This window comes from Myotis davidii, unplaced genomic scaffold (genome assembly GCF_000327345.1).
Source record: "Myotis davidii unplaced genomic scaffold, ASM32734v1 scaffold143, whole genome shotgun sequence".
In the NCBI taxonomy this organism is placed as follows: domain Eukaryota; kingdom Metazoa; phylum Chordata; class Mammalia; order Chiroptera; family Vespertilionidae; genus Myotis; species Myotis davidii.
Genome location: NW_006294876.1, coordinates 6,517,365 through 6,541,052, shown reverse-complemented (window position 1 = coordinate 6,541,052; position 23,688 = coordinate 6,517,365). Strand labels below are relative to the sequence as shown.

Here is a 23,688-nt window from a genome sequence, read left to right as displayed (position 1 = left end):
GCCCTTCTTAAGGTCTTTGGTCAATTGTTGCTCATCCTTTATCAAGTGTCCACATAGCTGTTCTGAAGTAAATTCCAAAATGATTCTCAGGCCAATCAATGATCCCTATGTAGGAAGACACTCAACAAGAACACCAAGGAGTCAGAGATAAAGATCTCAGGGTCCTAAGATTGGAATTAATCGTGCTCTGCCTGATTCTGCAGGCAGGAGTGATTTGAGGCATTCAGACCAAGTGCCACCAGCTAAGCCACTGAAGAAAAGGCTCCAAATAAGTCACAATATTAAGGCTCCAACAGAAAGAAAGCCTGAGTGTAACATGACTCACCTCATCAGTGGCCTTCTCTGTGCTTAACGGAAAATTGCTCCCCATAAACCAATTCCTATAACTGCAGCATACTCTCGAAATAGCTGGGTTAAACTTTAATCAATAAACAAACAAAAGCAGAATATGGCACGGTCGCTTCAGCGAACATTAAACATTTAAAACTCATTTCCGAGATGGTTATGAGACTCAGTAAGCATGCTGAGAAACATGCTGTCTTGAAGGGTCCCTATATCTTTCCCCTCTTTACTGGAATAGACTTTTAAGCAAACGACGAGGACATAAGTGTGAACAGTTGTTTGTAATGGGCAGGGTGTTTTAGCAACCCCTGCACACTCAGAGATACATATGCCAGAACATGCAGCCAGGGAGCAACCTTGCAAACTCAGCCAGCTGTTAGAGCGTGTAGAGCAATGAACTCCAGCAGACAAGAGAAGCCCACAGAGGCTGGGGAAAATAGTCCTGCCAGCATCTTCTGCCTGACCAGGTACATCGAATCAAGACTTCCATGAAGGGAGGGGTTGAGGAAGATGAAGAGGATAAAGGGGTTCAAATACATGGTGACTAGACTCTGGGCAGTGAGCTCACAATGCAATGTACAGATGTTATATAACAGAATTGGACACCTCATATTTACATAATGTTATTAACCAATGTTGCCCCAATAAATTTAAATTTTTAAAATTTAAATAAATAAAATGTTTAAAAAAGACTTCAATAAAATGTACTTAAGCCTGGACAGCATGACTCAGTGGTTGAGCATTGACCTATGAACCAGGAGGTTGCGGTTCAATTCCTGATGTGCAGGAGTCAGCCGACCAATGATTTTCTCTCATCAGAGGTGCTTCTACTCTCCCTCCCCCTTCCTCTCTGAAATAAATAAAAACATATTTAAAAAAACAAAGATGTGCTTAGCTGCATTAAGACGTTGCTATAGCATCTGGTTCACTTCACCAACACCCTCTGTGCAGAGTGCCTCCAGGGTTACCACACTCACTCTTGATATTCTAAATGTACATGGAAATCGAGGTCTTGTAAGTCAAGATGATCCAGTCCTTCTTGTATTTCTCCCTTATCACTATTTCATCCTGCTTTCTCAACCCCTCTTATGGAGTCATGTGTTACAGAAAAGCAGCCATGTAGGTGATCAGTAGCCACCTGTTCAGTGTAACATGAGCCATTTCAAGGACAGACAGGGATCTTGTGTGTGATTTTGGTCAAGTCTTACCCCTTGTTCAGAGAAGGACTTCCTTCCTGAAACCCCCATACTCTTGGCCCTTGCCCTGCCTACTCCTTCTCAGCTGACATGGCGGTTCTCAGGAACGCCCTCCCCTTCCAGCCACCCCCCCCACCCCCTAACTTTCCTGCATCCTGGGTGCCCTGGCCACTCTCCCTCCAGCCTCACTGGAGGTGGAGTCTCTTCCTGTAAACTAATCCCCCACTTCCTACCCCTCCTACAACTTGGACTTTGCCTAATCAATGATCTCCCCCTCTCTTTTCTCTCTTCAGCCTCTTGCATCACCTGGCTTCTTCCCATCACCATTTAGGGATGCTTAAATAATGCTCTCTTAATAGCCATCCTCTGTCCTCATGTCCCTGCTGGCTGAGACAACAATTCTCTCCTTTTATATCGATTTCTTCATGCCATGTTTATCCCTCTGCTTATCATCATCTAAGACTCTCCTCCTTCACTGTCCTAAACCTGCTCTGATAAATGCTATTTGTTATGGGTTGAATGGGGTCCTCCCAAAAGACTTATTGAAATCTTAATCTTGGATACCTGTGAGTGTGGCCTTATTTAGAAACAGAGCCTCTGCAGAAGTAATTAGTTGCATCGAAGTCATGCTGGGTTAGGATGGCCCTAGATGCAATATGATTGGTATCATTATAAGAAGAGGAGAGAACAAAAAGCCAGACACACAGAGAGAAGGCCATGTGGCTATAGACTCAGAGATTGGAGTGATGACTCTACATGTCAAGGAAGGTCAATGATTGCTAACAACCCTCAGAAGCTACAAAGAGGAAAAGAAGGATTCTTCCCTGGAGCCTTCAGAGAGAACATGGACCTGCCAACACCTGATTTCAGACGTCTAGCCTGCAGAACTGGGAAAGAAGAGATCTCTGTTCTTTGAAGCCATCCAGTTTACAGTATTTTGGTACAGCAGCACTAAGAAACTAATATACCATTGCTTTTATTGGAACACAGGATTTTCAGTGCTAACCTAGGAAAGTCCCTGGCAAACCAGGGTGAGTTTCTCACTCTACCTTCTGGCCCACATTTTCCTTAACTCTCTGCATCACTGAATACTATGATGGCCACCTCCCTCTTGAAAAGCTCCCTGTTCTTGGATCCCATGATGCCTTGTTCTCAACTAGGTAATTCCTTCTGATGGCAGGTAAAAATTCAGCTTTCTCCATCTAAAATCATCACATTCCTCAAATATTTTCCCCCTTCTTTCTTTCATATGGGTTAAATAGCCAAGAACTTGGGGGTCATATTCAGTGCCTTCTTCTCCCTCCTATACCCATTAAATCATCAACAAAATCCCCTTCAAATTCCTAGAATCCACCCACTTCTTCCCATTTCTACTACCTCTCCCTCAGCCCCCACCCACATTACTGCTCCCTCTGATCAGAGCAGCAGCCTCAGAATGGGCTGTCCCTGCCACCATGTTGCCACCCTCCAAGCTGAGCCTGTCCAGATATCTGGGGGACTTCTTAAGATGCCTTCCAACATCTTGCATTATAAAGCCCCACTAACCACCTTAGCTTCACCTCCCTTTACATGCTCTATAAAACTTAGACTAAGATTTCGTGACTCCCTGTACATGCCTCTTGCAGGACACTATTCTCCCCTCCCTCACTTCAGGACCAATGCACTTGTTCTCTTTCTGTAACACCTTCCCCTTCATGAGATTCACACACACCTGCTTACTATCGTCTGGGACTGAGCTCTGGCATCACCTCATCCTAGGAAGCTTCCTTAATCACACTCCTTCAGACTAGGCTCCCATAGACCCTAGCAATGACACCCAATAGGTCCCTTAATAGGATGTAATACAATGGTCCTTTTGGTTTATATTCCTAAAGGTGTTCTAATATCTTAACACAGACTGTATTTTTTGCCTCTAGCTCCTCAATATTTAGCAGGGAGCCTCTTACATAATAGGTACCAATTAAATGTCTGTTGTACTTTCACTCCTAATTAAAAATGTGCAAATTAAAATAAGCTGAGATGCCACTTATGAGCTACAAGATTGGCTCAAATCCGAAAGTCTAATAGTATACTTTGCTGGAAAAGCTGATCGTAAACAGATACTCATATCCAGAGCAAAGATGATGCAAAATGGCACAACCTTCATTAATGGAAATTGGGCAATATCTAGCAAACCACATGTGCATTTACCTTTTGACACAGCAATCCCAATTCTAGGAATGTCTCCCAATGGTACTATTTCAAAAATATTAAAAGTTGACTGCAGGAGGCGCTACTCATTTTAATAGCCCATTAAATGGACTATTTTAATAGCCCATTTTAATAGTTCATGATCACAAATGACAGAAAATAACCTAACTATGTTCATCACAAAGCAAGAGCTATGAGGCTATAAAAAGAAATGACATAAATCTATACTACTAGTGAGTGGCCTCTAGGGTATATTATTATGTCAAAAAATGCTACATAGAGAAAAGTTTGTATGTATGCAAGCTTTTATCTAAGAAAGGAAGGTAAGAATATGTGTTTGTATACATATACGTTTGTATTAAAAAGAAGCATGAACTTTAAACACTAAGTAAAAGGTTATCTAAAAGCAGAGATTAAACGGGTTAAAGAAAAGAGGAAGGAAAGCTAGCTTCCTTGAACACCCTTGTGTCATGAATTTGACTTTGAAGTAATACATAATAATGAGATGTAAATTTCAAAAATCTCTAAAAAATAAAAGCAAAATTCAACAAAACTAGTTGGGTTTTGAGTTGGCATAACCATACAAGAGGAAATTATTTCAAGTGATTTCAAGGCAGTAATTCTGCTTTAATCTCCCAAGGAAATGTATACCCTGGGAACAAAAAGAAGAGAATCATCGTACAGGGTTTTCAGTAGTCAAAAAGGACTCCAGTTGCATGAAACTGTTATTCTGAAACAGCTGAGTATATATTCAGGAAAGGGCAAAGGAATAATTATATTGGCTGCAGAGACTCAGGATTCTGTGCAAGGGAGAGAAAGATGTAGACAAAAGACAAGAGGTTCAGAAATACCCAACAGTCCGAAGGTGACTTGAAACTATCTAGAATGGATGGTGCATTTTTAAAAAATGTTTTCCTCATTTCAAAACACCTAACTGAGCACCTCCATGCAACATCAGCCAAAATGTCAGGTTGTTGGATCTATGGAAGGAAATGACTGAGAGGAGTCAGTGACATCTTGTCCCAGAGAGTTAGCACGTTATCAGAAGTCACGTGGGTTGTGTCAAAAGAACTCAGGAGCCAAATTCAAGAGGCTCCCAGGGACTTGAAATGTGATGATTTCACCATCTATAAGAACAAAAACTGTAACTACTTAAAATAAGATATCAAACATTAAACCCATGTATTAATAATAATTCTAATAATCAGCCCTGGCTGGTGTGGCTCCATTGGTTGTAGCATCATCCCATGTACCAAAGGGTCTCGGGTTTGAATCCTGCTCAGGGCACATACCCAGGTTGTGAGTTTGATGCCTCGGTTGACAGGTGTATCGGAGGCAAATGACCCATGTTTGCTGTTTTCTTTCTTTCTTCCTTTCTTTCTTCCTTTTTTCCTTCCTTTCTTTCTTCCTTCCTTCCTTCCTTCCTTCCTTTCTCTCTCTCTCTCTCTCTCTCTCTCTCTCTCTCATCAATTAAAAAACATATCCTCTGGTGAGAATTAAAATCACCATCATCATCAAAATAAGAAAAATAAACAAAAAGCAAACATAATACCTTATTTGTCCTCTTTGGGTAATGCTAAAAAAACTCACTAGTCTTAAAGAAACTGACTCAGCCATTTCTATATAAGGGGTGCCCTTAGGATAATCAAATAAGGTAGTGAGGAAAAGTTGTTTGTATAGAAATATTATTGCCATTAAATGAAGAATGGCAAGATGACGAAATTCCAGGTTTGTACCCATGAATAAATCAGTAAATTTAGGCAGCGATCATCAATGACTGCTAACTTCGCACCCAGTCATTATCTGCCTCCAATGGAAGTGCACAGCACCATCCATGACAGAGTGCAGACAGAAAGAGCTGAACCTGAATCTAAGCAGCCTTGATATTGCTACAAATTTACAGGCACATTTAAGTCATATGCATTTGGCAAAACCCACACCTTGGGAAATTCTATACTACTAAGTACTTAGGTTTTTTAAATAATTAATTTGCAAGGGGAGCAACAACAACAAACAGTAAACGATTAAAAGGACCTCAAAAGATACACCACCAAGTGCAATATGTAAACTTCATTTAGATCTTGATTTAATCCCACTGTTACAAAAATGTGTAAGCATCCACGAGACCCTCCAGGATCTCACAATACTCACTAAATGTCTGGTTACATTACGGAATTATTTTTTTGTTGTTGTTTTTGTCTGTTTGATATGAAAATGGTATTTTAAGTTCTCTTTTATTATTATTATTATTATTATTATTATTATTATTATTATTAGTTAAGGTATTACAAATGTGTCCTCATCCCCCCATTAACCCCCAACCTCCCCCCGCCAAGTTCTCTTTTTTTGATAGTCAAACTGAAATATTAAAGATACAATTATATGATTTATTCAGTTTGTTTCAAAATAATTTGGTGGGTGTGGTGTGGACTACAAGTAAGGATTTATTTTTTAAAAAAGTGGGCCATGAATTAATAAATACAGGGTGTGGGTATTCCTTAAATTATTTTTTCTATTTTTGTCTATTTGAAATTGTTATGCTACAAAGTTTAAAAAGTAACAAAACATAAAACTATTGGATGGATTATTAAAATATAATGACCGAGTAAGTTTGGTTCACTTGATAATATAACTGTGAGTTCGTTGAGGACAGGGATAAAGACATTTCGTTTTCTTCATGCATGCTGAGTGTCTGGGGTGAAAAGAACCCTAAATAAATTCTAATTAATGAAAACATACATGAGTGGATACACAAACCAATTCATTAATCCCATGGATCCATAGAGGTATCAGAGACAATTAAACCAATTCTGTCTGCCATGCAATGCCAGTTAGGAATAAAACATGTTTTGTGGCAAGACTAAGGTTTTGTTGGGAAATACTGAGCTGAGAATTTTTTTGTTTCCCTTGACTTTGGTGTTATGTCTGTGGGTCACATTTTTAACACCTGGTTCAAATGTCCAGGATGCTTCCAGCACCTGCTACATAACAGTGGTCTCAACACGGGGGCTTCCTTATCTGTGAAAATTCTTGAGTTAGTGATCCATTTCTGGACATGAAATTCTGGTGATGAAGGAGTTCATATTTTTGCTCCTACTGTGAACGATGTCGAAAATGAAAGTAATGGAGCAACTGCTATCCTCTGTCACTGAGCGTGGACAGTGCCGTGGCGCTCAGAGCATGCCTGCCCCTTACCTTTATAGGAAATGACCGGGTGCTCTGCCCTCTGGCACTGAGAAGCCTCTGTTGTGGGCTGGGCCAGTCTCCACCAGCCCAGGCTGGAGAACAGCCACGCGATGACACAGGGGCCCTTCATGGTGGGCAGGAGGGCTCGGGCTCTGCGCTTGTCTTCTAACCAGAAGCTCGTCCTCCCGTCATGTGGGAAAAGTGCCTGAAACACAAAGGAGAACACCTGGATGGAAACAGGCCAGGGTTTCTGGTGGTCGCCTTTTGGTAATGCCCTGTTACCACTACCTTAAAAAAAAAAGTCTGCTTGTCTGAGCTCTCAGACATTTTTCTAGCTTATCTGCCAGATACATATGAGTGTATGTGCCTCAATAAGGACCTTTTTTCACAATAATTTTATGAAATAACCCATTTTTTTATAAAAGGAGAAATGTTCAAGTTTAAGCTCCATGGAAACATGATGGTCACTTTCCTAAGGAATACAGTTAAAGGGCTCTAATCATCAATTGGTTTTCCCTTGGAACATGCAAACACAGACCTATATGTGGAAACCCAGAGAACGCTGGCCTTCCTTTTTAATATTCAAAAGATTCTATTCAATAAGGCCATAACCATTGTCATTGACTTATAAGCAAGTTATTATGCTACCCGACTCTTAAAAATTGCCCATATTTAGTGAATTTATCCTTTGAAATGTATAGATGACCTGCAAAGTCTCTGGCTAGGGACCAAATATAAATCCACTGAAATCTATATTGAGCACCTACTGGGTGAGATGAAATTACTATACTGGGAGTGCTAATACTTGAAAGCCTATGAATAATTTAAAAGATGAATAAGCTTTAAAATAAGATAGGCTTGTAAAAGTAACTATAATCCAAGTTGTTAAAAAGCCATAAGAAGAAGCAGACATGCAGTGGGAGTTGAGAGTCCTCGTGCTATTTAGACGGATAAGGGTATATCCACAGAGGGGCTCACGTTTGAGTTTCATTTTGGAGGATAAAGATGATTTCAACAGATGGAGATTTCTGGAAGTGCATTCCATGCCAAAGGAAGAGGATGAAAAGATGTCCTGGAGAGGCAAGAGGAAGGAGTAGGCAACGTGTTTTGGGAACAGTTTGCTCTACTTGACCCAAACACGAGGGGATATAAAAGGAGATATAGTGGGAAGCAGCTTACAGAGTAGGTTAATTTAAGGTTTGAAAGGCAAACTATACTAATGTCTGATGTCTCTAAATTTAGGCAACAAGCTACCATAGTATATTAATATTACATTAGATGAAATATTAACAAAAGTGTTCTCACAACAGTGTACTTGGGAAATTGGGTAGAAAGGAGCACAGAGGTGAAGAAGTTCATCTGAGGACAATGCAATTGCTCAGAAGAGAAATAAATGGAGCTGCGACTTCTAATGGTGTCCATGTGAATAAAAATGCAGGCAAGCATTCAAAGTGATGGGAAAGTATGGCAAATTAAAGGCCACAGATTCCTTGAAAGTCCACCTGTTAAGATGGGGCTACTGACCCCTCTCTTGACTCTGGGTTGTCAATGTGACCATGTGGCTCAATCAGAGACAACAGAAGTGATGATGCGCTAGGTTCCAAGCCCAGTCCCTAATACTGGCAGTCTCCACTTCCTATCTCTTAGCACATGCTGTCTGGGCACTGGGACCCCAGGTAAGAAGTCCAGCTATCCTGAGCCTACCATGTTAGAGTGACCACATAGAGGAGCTCTAGTGACATTTCCCACAGAGCCCAGCCTCCCAGTGCCCCCACCAAGGCACCTGCCATATGAGTAAAGGTGGAAGCCACTGATGACTTCAGTAAGGATAAGAGCAAAGGAATCACCCAGGTGAGCCCTGTCCAAATTCCTAACTGCAAAGTGTGAAATGAAATAAAATGATCATTGTTCTAATCTGCAAGATTTAGGAAAACAGAAAGTAAAGAGGCATGGACGGACTCAAGACAGAGAAATATAAGAGACTGTGAAGGTGGTAGTGCCATTGTGTTTAACATGATAATCAATAGAAGAATTTTATTTAGAGGAGAATATGATCATTTAGTTGTGTGCATGTTGGGTTGAAGATGCTGAGAGAATACTTAAGGAAAAGCAGCAGACTTGAAAATCCAGGCTGGATGCTCATATAAAAAGAAGTCAGAGATTGCATACAATGTTTGGAAGGGTTAAAATCATGGGAGTGGATAAATTCACCAGGGAAAAGCATGAGGGGGGAAAAGGAGGAGCTAAGTAAAGTTTTATGTTTGTTTAGAAGCTGCTAATTAAACAGTCATAACACAAAGATGAGCAGGAAATCAGAGATAGCTCACCAAGCAAAAATGGAGATCAAAAAAAGATTTAGATTTTTAAAAAAATAACACTTTTTAAAAAGAGACCTTATCAACTGCATCCCAGTGAATCAGACCAATGCTTTAGTGAAAACGCAGTCAATGATCAATCAATTTGGGGGAATAGCCTGACCAGCATGGCTCAGTGGTTGAGCATGGACCTATGAACCAGGAGGTCAGGGTTTGATTTCCAGTCAGGGCACTTACTCAGGTTGCAGGCTCAATCCCCAGTACGGGGTGGGGAGGAGAGGGGCACATGCAGGGGGCAGTTGACCAATGATCCCCTCTCATCATTGATGTTTCCCTCTCCCGTCCTCCCTGGAATCAATAAAAATATTTTTTTAAAAATTGGGGGGAACAGTTTCAGTAAAACAAGAGACAAAATCCATATGTCAAAGAACCAAAAAGGATTGGAAGGAGAAAAAGTGGACTAGAACATGGATGGCTAACTTAAATGCCAGGTAAGCAAAGAACATGCAAGGAAACCAGAGAAGCACTACACAGTTAATGTTAGGAAAAGTTTAGTGTAAAGAAAACAGATCATGAAATGTGGTTTCTGAGAAGCAGTTAGGGGGAAGAGACTGTAGATTTAAGAGGGAGAGAAGATATCAAATAGAAGACCCAAAACATGCAAAAGTGGGAAGCTATCAGGGTCCTCGTAACGGACTTGGTTATGAATGAAGAAAAGAGGCCTCATCCTCTAAAGGAGTGTCCCCTGAATATATGGTGAGATTTCACAAAGAAGACACATAAATTTTAGGGGCATCAGATTTCTCAGTCTCTATATTTTGAGTCTCATTGACTCAATGTTCCCATTGATGAAAATGTACACGTCGAGCAGAAGATGGTGGAGGGACTGTAAATCATGACTAAGCTAGAGTATGGCATCTGTAGGAGTCGGGGACCCTGAGCATGAAGGTGGAGGAAGGAGTGCAGTGGAAAATTGGGAGCTGGGGAGTGAGGGCGGGGCACCTGTCCAACGAGGCCACAACCCCTACCCAGACACGGTGCACCCTAATGGACAATGAAGGCACAGGAGTTATTTTTTTCCTGGGCTATAAGATTAAAAGGTGATTAATTTCACTCTTGGACAAGGTATCATAGTCTCTGAAAAACTGGGCAAGGCTCTAGAACCCCAGTCTAGAGGTAACCACATGAAGTAGCCCTCCTTTTCTTATCCTTCTGAACTGAGACTTAACACAGGAAATTTCATCGGATGACATAACATAGAATAACACTTGTTAGAGGTGTTTCAGATGTAATTTAGTTCTGTCCAGAGCAAGGGCCTTTGAAGCACCCTCACCAGCCCCCTGGAGATAGATTATCATCGTTCATGTCAAAACAAATCAGTGATGATAAAATAATGCAGGATGGCTAGTAAAAGTACCAGTAAACCCTCAGAAAGTACTAGCTCTGTGGCAGGCATGACACATTCACACTGTGCCAGGCACCCAACGGGCACCCAGAGCAGTACCTCTGACACATTATCTCTCACTAGGCAACATTCCATCAGAGATGCATGGACCACTGCCTCAGCCTGACCTCCCAGCCTGAGTTCAAGTCAACTAGGAACTAAGCAAATTTTTCTCTTGCATATGATTTTTCAATGTGTCAGGCCCACACCAACATAGACTCCCCTGTGCTACCTATGAAATGAGATCCACTGAACAACCGTTCATTGAAACTGTCCAACGTCAACAGCCATGAACTTCTCACCTCAGTGCCGGCATCTTTGCCTCCTGAAGGAAAGGTGGGGGCAAATAGCACAAGTGCCTGGATGTGGAAAGGGACCATTAGAGAAGGAGGAGATGCCACGTCAAGTAGAAGAGCAGCTAAAATGGGACTTGTAGGCCCACGATGATGAGATGAAATTACATGTTTGCCATGAAAAACTAAGTGAAGCACTTTTAATGAGAACAGGTGATTTTTAGAAGTTTATAATTTGAAGACTACATAGCATGTTACCTTTTTTCTTAAAATAAAGGGACTATAAACAATCCTCGTGGTAAGATGCCAGGGCAGGGTATTCACCATCTTCATTTACAGAGTGGGCTTTTCTGAGCAGCCTGCCATGCATGACTAACTCCCTGAATGACTTGACTCTAAGGAGGCTTCATCCCAGTTTACGTAATTCCATCTTCCACTGAGTCACGGAGCTCTGGCCACTCAATGACAGAGGTGGGGAGGCACATAATTATATCAGGGATTTTAGTGCTGGATCTCAGGACTGTGACATTTAGAGCCAGATCATTCTTTATTCTGGGAACTGTTCAGCACATTTAACAACATCCCTGGCTAGATGCCAGTAGCACCCCCGCCCCATCTGTGCCAACCCAAATAGTCTCCAGACACTGCCGGTCACCCCTGGTTGAGAACCTCCAATTTCTGTGCACCTCTCTCTCTTTAGAAATTAAATAAGCTCACACACACACACACACACACATATACACACATCCTAACTAAATTTGTATTGAGTCATGTCAGCAAAATTTCACTAAGAATAAAAGTCATGTTAATTATAACTATTTGCTACATTGGGAAATATATTATGAAGAAATTTTCAAAAGATCACTTTAAGTAAATGTTGTTCTAATTTCATCCCACTCCCTCTGAAAAATTAAAAACACATTAGGTGAGTTAATACTAAACAAACAATTTTGCAAATAGGAAGATTTATTACAGCAGACTAATTCGGGCTACAAAATAGAAGCATTTTTGTTGCATCTATTTCAAAACCCCTGAGGCCTTCCTTTTAGTTTCCTGATGTGGGAGGATCTCTCTACAAGCTCCATCTAAATAAGCAAAACTCTGAGTATAAATGTGTGTGCAATAAATAACATTTCCCATTCACACCCACAGCACAAATGAATAGGCTTTAGGGAACAGAAATAACTGTTCCTCTTAGTTTAAAAAATGCTGTCAGATTAAAAAAAAGAAAAGAAAAAAAATCAAAAGAATAAGCACTTACACAAGAAGTTTGCTTAGGAAACAAAGTCTAACTAGTTATTAATAAACACAGATCCAAAATAAATTTAGTGCGCTTCTATTCATTAGTGGCTGGGTTTCTTCTGAGCCTTAGGTCTACTGTAAAGTGGGAAGTGGCCTAAGCCTTTGCCACATCTCAGAGAGTCCATAAAGCCAGGACTTCCATTGGGGAGAGGACAATGAAATCAGGTGAGCTGACTCAGACAGGACTCAGGAAGCCGTGCCCCATACCTGCCCACTGCAGAGCCCTTAGTATCAAAGGGCTGAAGGCCAAGTTGAGGAAACTGTTGCACATGTGCCTCTTAATAATACAAAGAACTACTACAGCATGTTGTAATGTCTAATGGACAGCTCTTCTGAAATGTGTGCATTTGCATTCCCTCTTCCCATCTCCTGGCCCTATTCCATGGGATCCGATGAACCAACGGCTCCCCCAGAATTAAGTCCCAGACTAAACTGAAAGCAGCAGAACCATTGAAGAATCATTCCACCATCCGAACAAACCATATGGTCTCATCCCCACACCCCCTGGCACAGCTAAATACGGTACCTGTTGCACAATCATCAGCTCCTGCCAGGTAAACAGCCCAGGCCTTTCAAAACTCTCAGGGTTCCTCCACTGCATTCCAAAGAAAACACTCTGCCCCTTCACCAACAACCATCTCCTCCAATTCCACCTCCGCTACTCCCACTACAAAGGCATCCCTCCAGCCCCGCTGGCCTAGTCAGGATCTTCAGTCAGTCTTGCACACTTATCTGCACGTTGCTGATGCCACAGGCCCCACACCTGCCAAGTCTTCCCACTGGGCTTGGTTCAGACTGGCTTCCACCTTCTTCATACACAAGGCTACCCACTCCAGCCCACAGTGGCAGCTCTTTTCCAGGAATCCCAATGTAGCAATTAAGGCCTGATTCCTCATCAAAGGTTGCATGTATAGGCATACAACCTTTCATATTCCTACACTTTTGTTTCTCCTTTTTATTATAAACCACCTATGGGTTAAACATTATAGTCCCAAGTTTTATGCATTCCAACATGTTGAATATGCAGTCTGAATGAATCAGAAATCACATAGCCAATGATCTATTGAGCATTTAGAATTCACCCATCCCTTGCCATTGTGCAAACACCATGGTGAGGTGGTTTATTCATTCCCTTGGCACATATGAGACAGAACTTGTCAATGATTCAATGAATTTGAGAGATGAAAGGGGAGGTTAAATCACCCAATCTCTCTCTTCACTCTGTGTCTGAGATATGAAGGTTCAGGTTAAAGGCATCTCATAGGTTATTGCTGTAAGATCAAGTGTGTTGTGGCAGCTACACCAAATAGGTGAGGCCGCTACCCCCTGACTCCTTGCAAGGCTTGCTCAGTCTTCCCACGCATGCTGGAAGAACCACACACTTATTAAGAGCCACAAGATCAGATGATCTGAACCAACTCCAGTAACGTATCCCCAAATTTCATAATAAGGAATAAGTCCTTGGCACAGAAACAAGAGGAGTCATAGGGGAAATCATTAACCAACCAGCCACATTGAAGGATGTCACCTATGGGCAAGAGATAGCACTCCAACACAGGTGGCAAAGATGAAGAGGATACAATGGGGGGCCCTTCAAGGTCACAGTTAAGAGTAGTCAAACAACTAAAAATCTATTTTTCTATAAGTATCAAATAGAAGTAGAAGTAAAGACTTAGGAAACCCAGAAGACAAAGGAATTCCCTCTAAATCAGTAGTTCTCAACCTTCCTAATGCCACGACCCTTTAATTCAGTTCCTCATGTTGTGGCGATCCCCAACCATAAAATTATTTTCGTTGCTACTTCATAACTGTAATTTTGCTACTGTTATGAATCGTAATGTAAATATCTGACATGCAGGATGTATTTTCATTGTTACAAATTGAACATAATTAAAGCTTAGTGATTAATCACAAAAACAATATGTAATTATATATGTGTTTTCCGATGGTCTTAGGCGACCCCTGTAAAAGGGTCGTTCGACCCCCAAAGGGGTCGCGACCCACAGGTTGAGAACCGCTGCTCTAAATGGAAGAAGGCAGAAGTGATGGCTTCTGAAGGAGTTCAAGTTAAGAGTGTTTAAAGCAGCAGGAAGAAATGATCCAGGACAATCAATCTGATGTGTTCAAGGCTGGAATCAATGTATTGAATGAACCTATGCTCTTTTCTTGCAATAGTTCAGATAGTTTAGGTACTGAGCAGGAAATGGGATTAAATGAAAAATCAATAAAACAATAAACTTAATGCACAGTGTGCAAGAACATAGATTCTTCTAACCTTTTTCAAAAATAATAACAACATTATTTGGAAAACAAGGTGAAATTAAAGGTTTCTTCTTATGACGTTGAGTCTCTATGGGTAATCAGGATGCTCACCAGACATACTGCATCTTCCATATTTACATACCTTTTCGTAAAGATTAGACCCATTTTATATTATGTTAACCCATGTGTCTCGACTGCCAAGTTTCAGCCAAAAGAGGTTTAGCATCAATGAATTACTGAAACATTTTTAGGAATGTGTTAATGAAAACAGCGACTGCCTTAAGGAGAGAAGCATCATCCGCTGCCACCTTCAGGTAATTGAATAAGAATCTTGTTTCTTACTTCTAGATTTTCATAATATCTGAATGGAGATGAGATAGAATTTTATGGTTATATAAAATGACCTCATGGTATAAAATGGGAAAAAGCAAACATTAAACTATTTTATATATTTCAATAATAGTTCGGCTCCAATGACCTTATTTTATATCTCTCTTCAAAGGGAATTGTTATTGCATTTTTGCCTTTTTCCCTTACTTTAGCTCCAGATTGCCTGAAGGATCCATAAAAATAAATGAAGTCCATTAGATAAAATTATTATTTACACAAATGCAATATTAATTTTATCTGTCAGCAGGTTTTAAAACTAAGTGAAAGTTCATTGAATCTACTTGTGTGTTACTAAACCAACAATTGAGTTCTTTCTAAAAATTAAAATTTAAATAATGGGTTTTCAAGGCAACAATGGACAATTTGTAAAGGGTTTTGGACACAGTAAGATAATCAAGTTATAAATGACTCTCATGGTGTTGAAATTATTATTCATAGCTCCCATTTGTTTTTAGTTAAGATAAGCAGGACTTGGAGTGCAATGTCTTTGCCAACATGGGAAAGAAAGCACACAATGGTAGCAGGAAGAAAAGGATTCACCCTTCCATCTTCACTGTTCTGGTCAACATCACTGGTCACCTCCCGATTGTCAAACCCTGTGAGCCTATGCAACTGAAAGTCTCCATGGCACATGTGCCCACTGAGCTTTTCTCTTGAATATCTCCCCAAATCCTCTGTTCCCTGGTTTCAATAACACCTGAATCTCCCTGTGCTCCTACTGCATCCATATCTCTTACTGCTCAGGCCTCCTGCTACATGAAGGTGCAACCCAATCTCTCCTAAAGGTTCATCGCTTCTCAGCCTACGCATTCTCAATGGCCTTTATTAAAACTCACATAATATTACAAATTTTCTAAAAAAAAACTGGTGACTTCCAAATCTATAACTCTCTTCAAAACTTCTGTACATGATCCAAACTCATAAATCAAACTAGGTATCTTCACATAAATAACCCAGAGGTGCCTCATTTAAAGGTGACTTCAATACCTGTCTTCACCAGCCCTCTTCTTCATACCTATTTGCCCTCATGTCCAGCCACACCGTTCACTCAGACATCCAACTCAGAATCTGAGGACCCACCCACCAGCTCCCTTTCCTTCATCTGCTCGAAGTTCATCTTTCAGTTGGTCACTATGTTCTGACAACCCTTCCCTCACCCATATCTAGAATGATGCCCATTTCCCCACCCTGACCAACCCATCTATTTCTCACTTCTGCAGCATCAGCTATTTTTTTTTATGGGTTTCCCTGCCTCTATACTCCATCCGTAGCCCCAATCTCTGAGTAGCCCTCTTTGATTTTTTCCATTTTGCCCCCATCCCCACCTGGCACCACTGTTCATCAATATTCATTTCTATTACAGTCTTTACCACCCTGACTGCGAATACCTAGGTATCTGCCCTATTCTTAAATAAGGCTGTGAAAATCTCTACTTCTGGACAATACAAGACATAGTATAGGCAAGCCATCACCACCTGAGGAAAAAGTTAATGGGTGAAAATAATGCAAACCCACATACACATCTCTACCTTCTTAACAATATTTATGCTTCCATTAAAATGCTATTCATGTTCCTTTTTCTTCAATTCTGCTATTCGTTGTCACAGATGTTTTATTCCTCTGTTAAAATTCTCTTAACATCTGGTCCAAATACAAGGATTCCCATGGTTTTGAGAAATGTCCTTTCTAAATGTCATAATTTTCCAATTAACAGTCAAACGGATGAAGGGATTACTATAGGCAGCACAGCTAAAAAGAGGAAGTCTCCTGGGCCTGGAAACTGAAAGCTCATGGAAGATATCACCATGCCATGTTAACCCTGAGGGGTTCAGATACATTACTCTGGCACACCATCCTCTGTTGGAACACATGAACGTCAAAGGACAAAAAAAGGAGGATGTTACAATTCATAACAGAAATAAACTCATCATATTCATTATTCTAAGATGAAAACGCAAATACCTTAAAATATTATCCAGAGAATTCACACATAATAGACTGTTAATATACTTGGAAAACTAGAATATTTAATGAAAAGACCCTGAATTGGTATTTTCAGATTTTAGTTGATACCTATAAGACCCAAAGGACCAGACATAGCAAAGTCAGTATATTTGAGTCCATTTAAATCTGTCATAATCTTTGGTCATATCTCAAGTGCAGTGCACTTACTTACTACTTTTGACTCAGTTTATTAAAAGCAAGAATAAGAAATCCTCATTAAAACAGAAAATTAACTATAGTTAACAATATTGTTTTGCGTATTTGAAAGTTGCTAAGAGGAAAGAATCTTAAGAGTTCTAATCACAAGAAAATATTACTGATTCATATCGTATCAAAATCAAAGATTCTAGTTATCAGAAAATAATAAAATTTAAGAAACTTCAAAGAAGATCATGTGATTCTGAACAATATTACTATATCTCTTATTTTCCTGAAATAAACCTGTAAAAATATTTTCTTTCCTTCCTGTTTGACAGACATGGAGACAAGACCCAAGGAGACCCCACAGAAAAATGGAAGAATTAGTGATTTTGACAGTCGAGATCTTGGCCATCTTGTTGTGTTGAACATCCTATTCTTATTTATACCTCACTAGTGGCCCGGTGCATGAAATTTGTGCCCATTAAAAGGGAATTAGAGGAAATATTTTAATATTGCTATTTGCCCTTTCTCTATGATAGAAGTGTCAGAGATGAAAGAAAATTAGTAAAATGTATATGAAAATCTTCCTCCTGTCAGAGTCTGGGGCATGCCGCAGGACCCAGAATCAAGTCCCTACCAATGTGTGCACCTCGAAATCATGCGAGACCCAGATCCGGCTGGGCACACCCCCAGGGAGCACAGCCTCAGGTCCCCTGGTTCGGCGCTGGGCAAGGGGTGCAGCCTCAGGTCCCCTGTCAAGCTCTGCCAGGTGGTGGGCGCAGCCTCAGGTTCCCCACCAAGCCCCGCCAGGTGGGGGGATGCGGCCTGCGATCCCCCATCAACCCCCTCTGGGCCTGAGGTCCCCTGTCAAACCCCGTAGGGCTGTAGGCGTGGCCTCAAATCCTCTGGTCTGGTGCCGGGGCAGGAGGCGTGGTCTGAGGTCCCCGTCAAGCCCCACCATTCAGGGGGCACAGCCTCAGGTCCCCCGCCCCGGCCCAGCACCACATAGCCTCAGGTCCTTGCTGATCACTTGTTACAGCTCGTTACAGGAACCCCACCTCCACTGTGGGTGCAGCCATCTTGTGACAGTGTGACAGAGTGAGGGTCAATTTGCATATCACCTCTCTATTATATAGGATTTCTGCAATGACCATACTAACTAAGGATTGGGAGCCCCACTAAACACATGGATCACTGGGCTTAAGAAACAAGCAGATGCTCTATTTCTAAAACTAACCTTGCGTTAGGCCTGAACATGTGCTCTTAGGGAGAGAAATTTCATTAAGTAACCAGCTGCAGCATCATCCACTGGTCCTAGAGCCAGAAACCTAATTTACCAAGATTTCATTCAGCCAATGATAAAAGAGAACCAGCCCTCACACAACTATGGATAGCCTTCTCCATGTCTTGTGCCATCCTCTGCTCACCATCTAGCACCCTCCTTGAAGGCCCATGATGGTGAATAGCAGTTTTCAACTGGTGAATATAAAATTATATCCCAGCCCCAACATGCCCCTGAAACTGCCACTTCCATCACTTTTCTAATGGACAAAGAATCACCTCCAATCAAACATGGACCTAGAAAACCACCAATTCCCCCTCCTTGAGTCCACTTCCTGCCTGAGTCTCCCCATCACAGGTAGTCATTTTCATTTCTCTAACTCCTCCACAGGACACTCTAAACCAGGGGTGGGCAAACTTTTTGACTCAAGGGCCACAATGGGTTCTTAAACTGGACCGGAGGGCCGGAACAAAAGCATGGATGGAGTGTTTGTGTGAACTAATATAAATTCAAAGTAAACATCATTACATAAAAGGGTACAGTCTTTTATTTTTTTAGTTTTATTCATTTCAAATGGGTCGGATCCGGCCCGCAGGCCGTAGTTTGCCCACGGCTGCTCTAAACCATCAGTAAACCCTAGCAAGTGGGTCACACACCTGTCCCCTTCCCTCACCTTTACTGCTGCAATCCCAGTTGAAGCCACTCCATATCTCACCCAGACTTAGCAGAAGCTGCTCTAGTTGTCTTGGGGCTTTCCATGCTTGTCCCCCAAGAGTCCATCCTCCATGTTGCAACCAGAGCAATCTTTGTAAAGAGTCTAAAATAGTGAAACTCAAAGAAGCATAGACTAGAATGGTGGTTGCTAGGGGCTGTGGCTGGTGGAAATAGGAAGATGTTGATGAAAGGGTACACACAATGAGTAAGTTCTGGAAATCTAATGTTCAGCATGTCAACTACATACAAGAGGAGGACTTGAAGTGTAATGTCTTTGCCAACATGTGAAAGCACACAATGGTAGCAGTTAATAACACTGTGTTATATACTCAAAATGTACTAAGACAAAAGATCTTAAATGCTCTCACCAAACACGCAAAAAGGTAACTACAGTGGGGCCTTGACTTACGAGTTTAATTCATTCCAAGACCGAGCTCATTAAGGAGCTCGTTAACTCAAATTTCTCAATCAACTCAATGCAAAAAATCGGCCAAAAGACAACTGGTATCTCAAAAAACTCGTTAGTCGGGAGACTCGTAAGTCAAGGTCCCACTACATAAGGTGATGTGTTAATTAGCTTGACTGTGGTAATCATTTCACACATACACAAGTATCAAAACATCACATTGTACAAGGTAAATATGAACAATTTTTATTTGCAAATTATACTTCAACTAGAGCCCTGATGCACGAATATTTGTGCAAGAGTAGGCCTTCCATCCCCCAGCTGCCAGCACTGGCTTCCCTCCTCCAGCCGCCCACAGGCACCTGTGACCAGGACTGGCTTCCCTCTGGCCCCAGCTTCGTCAGGAAGAATGTCTGGACATCCAGTCTAATTAGCATATTATCCTTTTATTATTATAGATAAAGGTGGAAAAAAACAAGTATAATAGAATATTTGCATATTTTAAAAAATATGTATGTACCTGCAATTTCCTTTCCTATATAAAGAGCGAAAAATTAGTTAATCAACAAGAACTCTGCTGGGTCTGGCCCCACCCACTTCTGCACCTTTCCCACCATCCCCAATTCTTATGTTAAGAAAATTTTATTAAGGGAATAAAATATCTGGGACAGTGAACAGCAGAACTGAAGAAAAGGAACATGAGTAGCATTTTAATGGAAACATGAATATTGTTAAGAAGGTAGAGATTTGTATGTGGGTTTGCATTATTTTCACCCATTAACTTTTCCCTCAGGTGGTGATGGCTTGCTTACACCAGGTCTTGTATTGACCTGTGCATGCAAACGTGCATGCTCCCCCCCACCCCTGACACACACACACACACACACACACACACACACACATCTTCTCTCTGATGTTTTTGACCACTGAGCTCATCACCTTTCAGACAGCACTTACTGGCCCACAGGTCCAGAGATCCTTTCTCTCACTCTGGGTCCTTTCAAGGTGACTCCTCATTATTCAAATTACCCTCAAATGTCACCTCCTCAGAAAGGATTCCCCCACAAGACCTCCTAAAGTAGTGGTTCTCAACCTGTGGGTCGCCAACCTGTGGGTCGCAACCCCTTTGGGGGTTGAACGACCCTTTCACAGGGGCCGCCTAAGACCCTCGGAAACACATATATAATTACATATTGTTTTTGTGATTAATCACTATGCTTTAATTATGTTCAATTTGTAACAATGAAAATACATCCTGCACATCAGATATTTACATTACGATTCATAACAGTAGCAAAATTATAGTTATGAAGTAGCAACGAAAATAATTTTATGGTTGGGGGTCACCACAACATGAGGAACTGTATTAAAGGATCACAGCATTAGGAAGGTTGAGAACCACTGCCCTAAAGCACTAAACAGTTGTCACATAAAACTACTTGAAATCATTCATGTCACTTAGAACGACTTAAAATTTCTCAATGGGTGTATTTGTTTATAGCCCACTAGGAAATAAGCAACTAACTGGAGGACTGAGCCAGGTACCCAGAAGAGAGTATCACACATATAATAATCGACTGACTGGCTAGGCACTAGTGGGGATAGAAACCAAGACAGTCTTTGTCCACAAAAAAAATCATTGTGAAGATCCTTCCTGCCAGTGCTGCTGAATAGTGCTTACCGCCAGATTTAGGAGAATTTCTATGGAAAACTACAAGTTCACTCACAAGGAATCAGTCTTTTAGGTGAGATTTCAAGAGAACAAGTCAATAAAAACCTTGAATTAGCTGCCACATAAGCATCGAATGATTAGCACGAAATGTGATGCTGAGAAATGCAGACATGCTGTGAACATATGGCATTTTATTCTTCAGCTCATTAGCCTGAGAGTGGAAAGGTCATTCAGGACATCACAATAAAGGTCATCATGGCTGAAATGTAATCCCAAATGCTTTAAATTCCGTAAGGAACAGACAAAAGGAATGATTCCTAAATATAAGTCCAGAAAAAGGAAGGTCAGATTGCATCAACTTGAAAGTTGTTCTCTTAGCAGTTAAACCCCCCCCCCCCCGCCCAGGATGTCTGCCCACCTGCCTTTGCTATGCAAAAGGTTAGAAACTATCTAATGGTGCTCCTCAGTCTACAGCCCAGCGGTCCTCCTGCGCAGCAACACTAGCTTAGAGGAGGCAGCAGTGCGGACATTTTAAGAACACAGACTCTGAGCCCAGATTGCCTGCCTCCCAGTTTTAGCTCCAACCTTATTAACCTTATGCCTGAGATTCTATCATCTGTAATTTGGAGATAAAAACCATGACTTAAAATTATATGAGTAATTTGAAAGGATGGAATGTACTCCCTAGCAATGAGGAAGCACTAAAAAGAGTTTTAATAAATATAAACAAATAAGGACTATTCTTAAAGTGTTTTTCTAAATCTTACAGGAAAATAATTTCTAGCAAACAAATTAGTGTCTTCCTAGAAAGAAAAGACAAAATCAGTTCACTAAATAATGAGCTATGATGGTGGGCTAGCCAGCCTCCACATCTGCCCAGGAGACATGAGCATTCACTGCAGCCTTGTTCATCATAGCAAAAAACAAAAACTAGAAATAACACTGGTGTCCACTGAAAGAACAGAAATTTGTATGCAATATTATATCACAGTGAATATGAATGGACTCCACCTATATGCAACATAAATATTAGAAATATAATGTTGGTAAAAAAATCAAGAATAACATATAACAAAATAAATCAATATTTCCTGAAAATAAAAAAGAAATAAAACTAAACAATACTTTGCATTTGTTAAAGCTATGTTAACTTTAAAAAAAAAAAAAGGCAAGGAAATGTAAAGAGAAATGCCACAGTAGTGCTAATGTGAAAATGCATGAATGTTGAATGAACAACAGGGGTAATTCTCTAATTCATCAACTTCCCATAGCCAAACCTCCCAGGTAGAGTTAAACAATTCACTAATCCTCCCCAAGCCCCACACTTTCCCACACCCACACTTGTCCAGAACACATCCCCCCACGTCTATATTAGAGCCTTTGCCCTCTCTGAGGTCCAGGCCAAACACCAGCAGCTCTTCCATTCCTGGGACCATTTCCCCAGCGAGAAGAAAGGACCCCTCCACCTGGCCTCCTGAGGATGCAATTTATCTCTGTGGCCCCAGACTCAAAGCCTGACTTTTTCTACCTTGAGGCCTGGCATCTGTGCAGGGCCACACAGGAGAGCCTCAGCCCCACTTGTCACTGGAGCCCCTCACAGCCCACAACAGTTTCTTGCACATAGGAAGTACCTCATTTCCCTATATTTACTGAATGACGGGATCAACCAACCACTAACAAATAATGCAAAGAAGCACCAGGCTAATCTAGGAAAAGGCTGGGGAAGGTGAGTTTTGGAAGAGTGGGAATCATGTAAATGGACTGGAAATTAAAAGAACACACTTTTGGCAGAAAAATGGAATAAAGTTGCCGGGTAGAAATTACCGAGAACGGGGGTAGCAAATGCATTTACCTGTCTAAAATGAAAGAAACAAAGTTGTAAGTGATGAGATCAAATAAATGATGGTACATGCCTATGATAAAATATCATGCAGCTTGTAAAACCAACGTAGTAAGACCACACACTGACATAAAAATCCAATAATGATGTTGAGTGGGGGTGCGGGGAGTGTAGACGTTTATCTATCTACAGAGATAAAGAAAGAAAAAGATCCAATATTTGACTAAAATAAACCAAATGATTTCTATGTTTATATGTATGCAAGAGAAAAAGAACTGTGATTATTCCTAAGAAGAGGGGATATTTTATCTCCTTCTACCTTGTTTGAATTTTCAATAGCATTTATTTATTGCAGTTGATCTCTTACCCGCCTCCCTCTTGCCCCCCGACCCTCCCCCAGCCTTCCCGCTGCAGTTTGACAATCTGTTTGCCTCTGTATGAATTATTGTTCATAAGTTTATAATGGTCTTTATTATCCATGAATGAGTGAGATCGTGTAATATTTTTCCTTCATTGACTGGCTTATTTCACTTAGCTAATGCTCTCCAGTTCCATCCATGCCATTGCAAATGGTAAGACTTCCTTCTTTTTTACAGCAGCATAGTATTCCATCATGTAGATGTACCACAGTTTTCTAATCCATTCATCTACTGATGAGCACTTAGGCTGTTTCCAGATCTTAGCTATGGTGAATTGTGCTGCTATGAAC

At 41.0% G+C, this 23,688-nt stretch overlaps 1 protein-coding gene across 1 annotated transcript in view; it reads right to left on the bottom strand.

Moving 5' to 3' along the window:
* Positions 1–23,688, bottom strand: part of SEMA5A (semaphorin 5A) — a 296,373-nt gene that overhangs the window by 236,660 nt on the left and 36,025 nt on the right. Inside the window, exon 2 of the mRNA XM_015567657.1 lies at positions 6,924–7,119. Within this exon, the coding sequence (XP_015423143.1) occupies positions 6,924–7,044 (121 nt within the window). The 5' untranslated portion in view covers positions 7,045–7,119. The remainder of the gene's footprint in view (positions 1–6,923; positions 7,120–23,688) is intronic.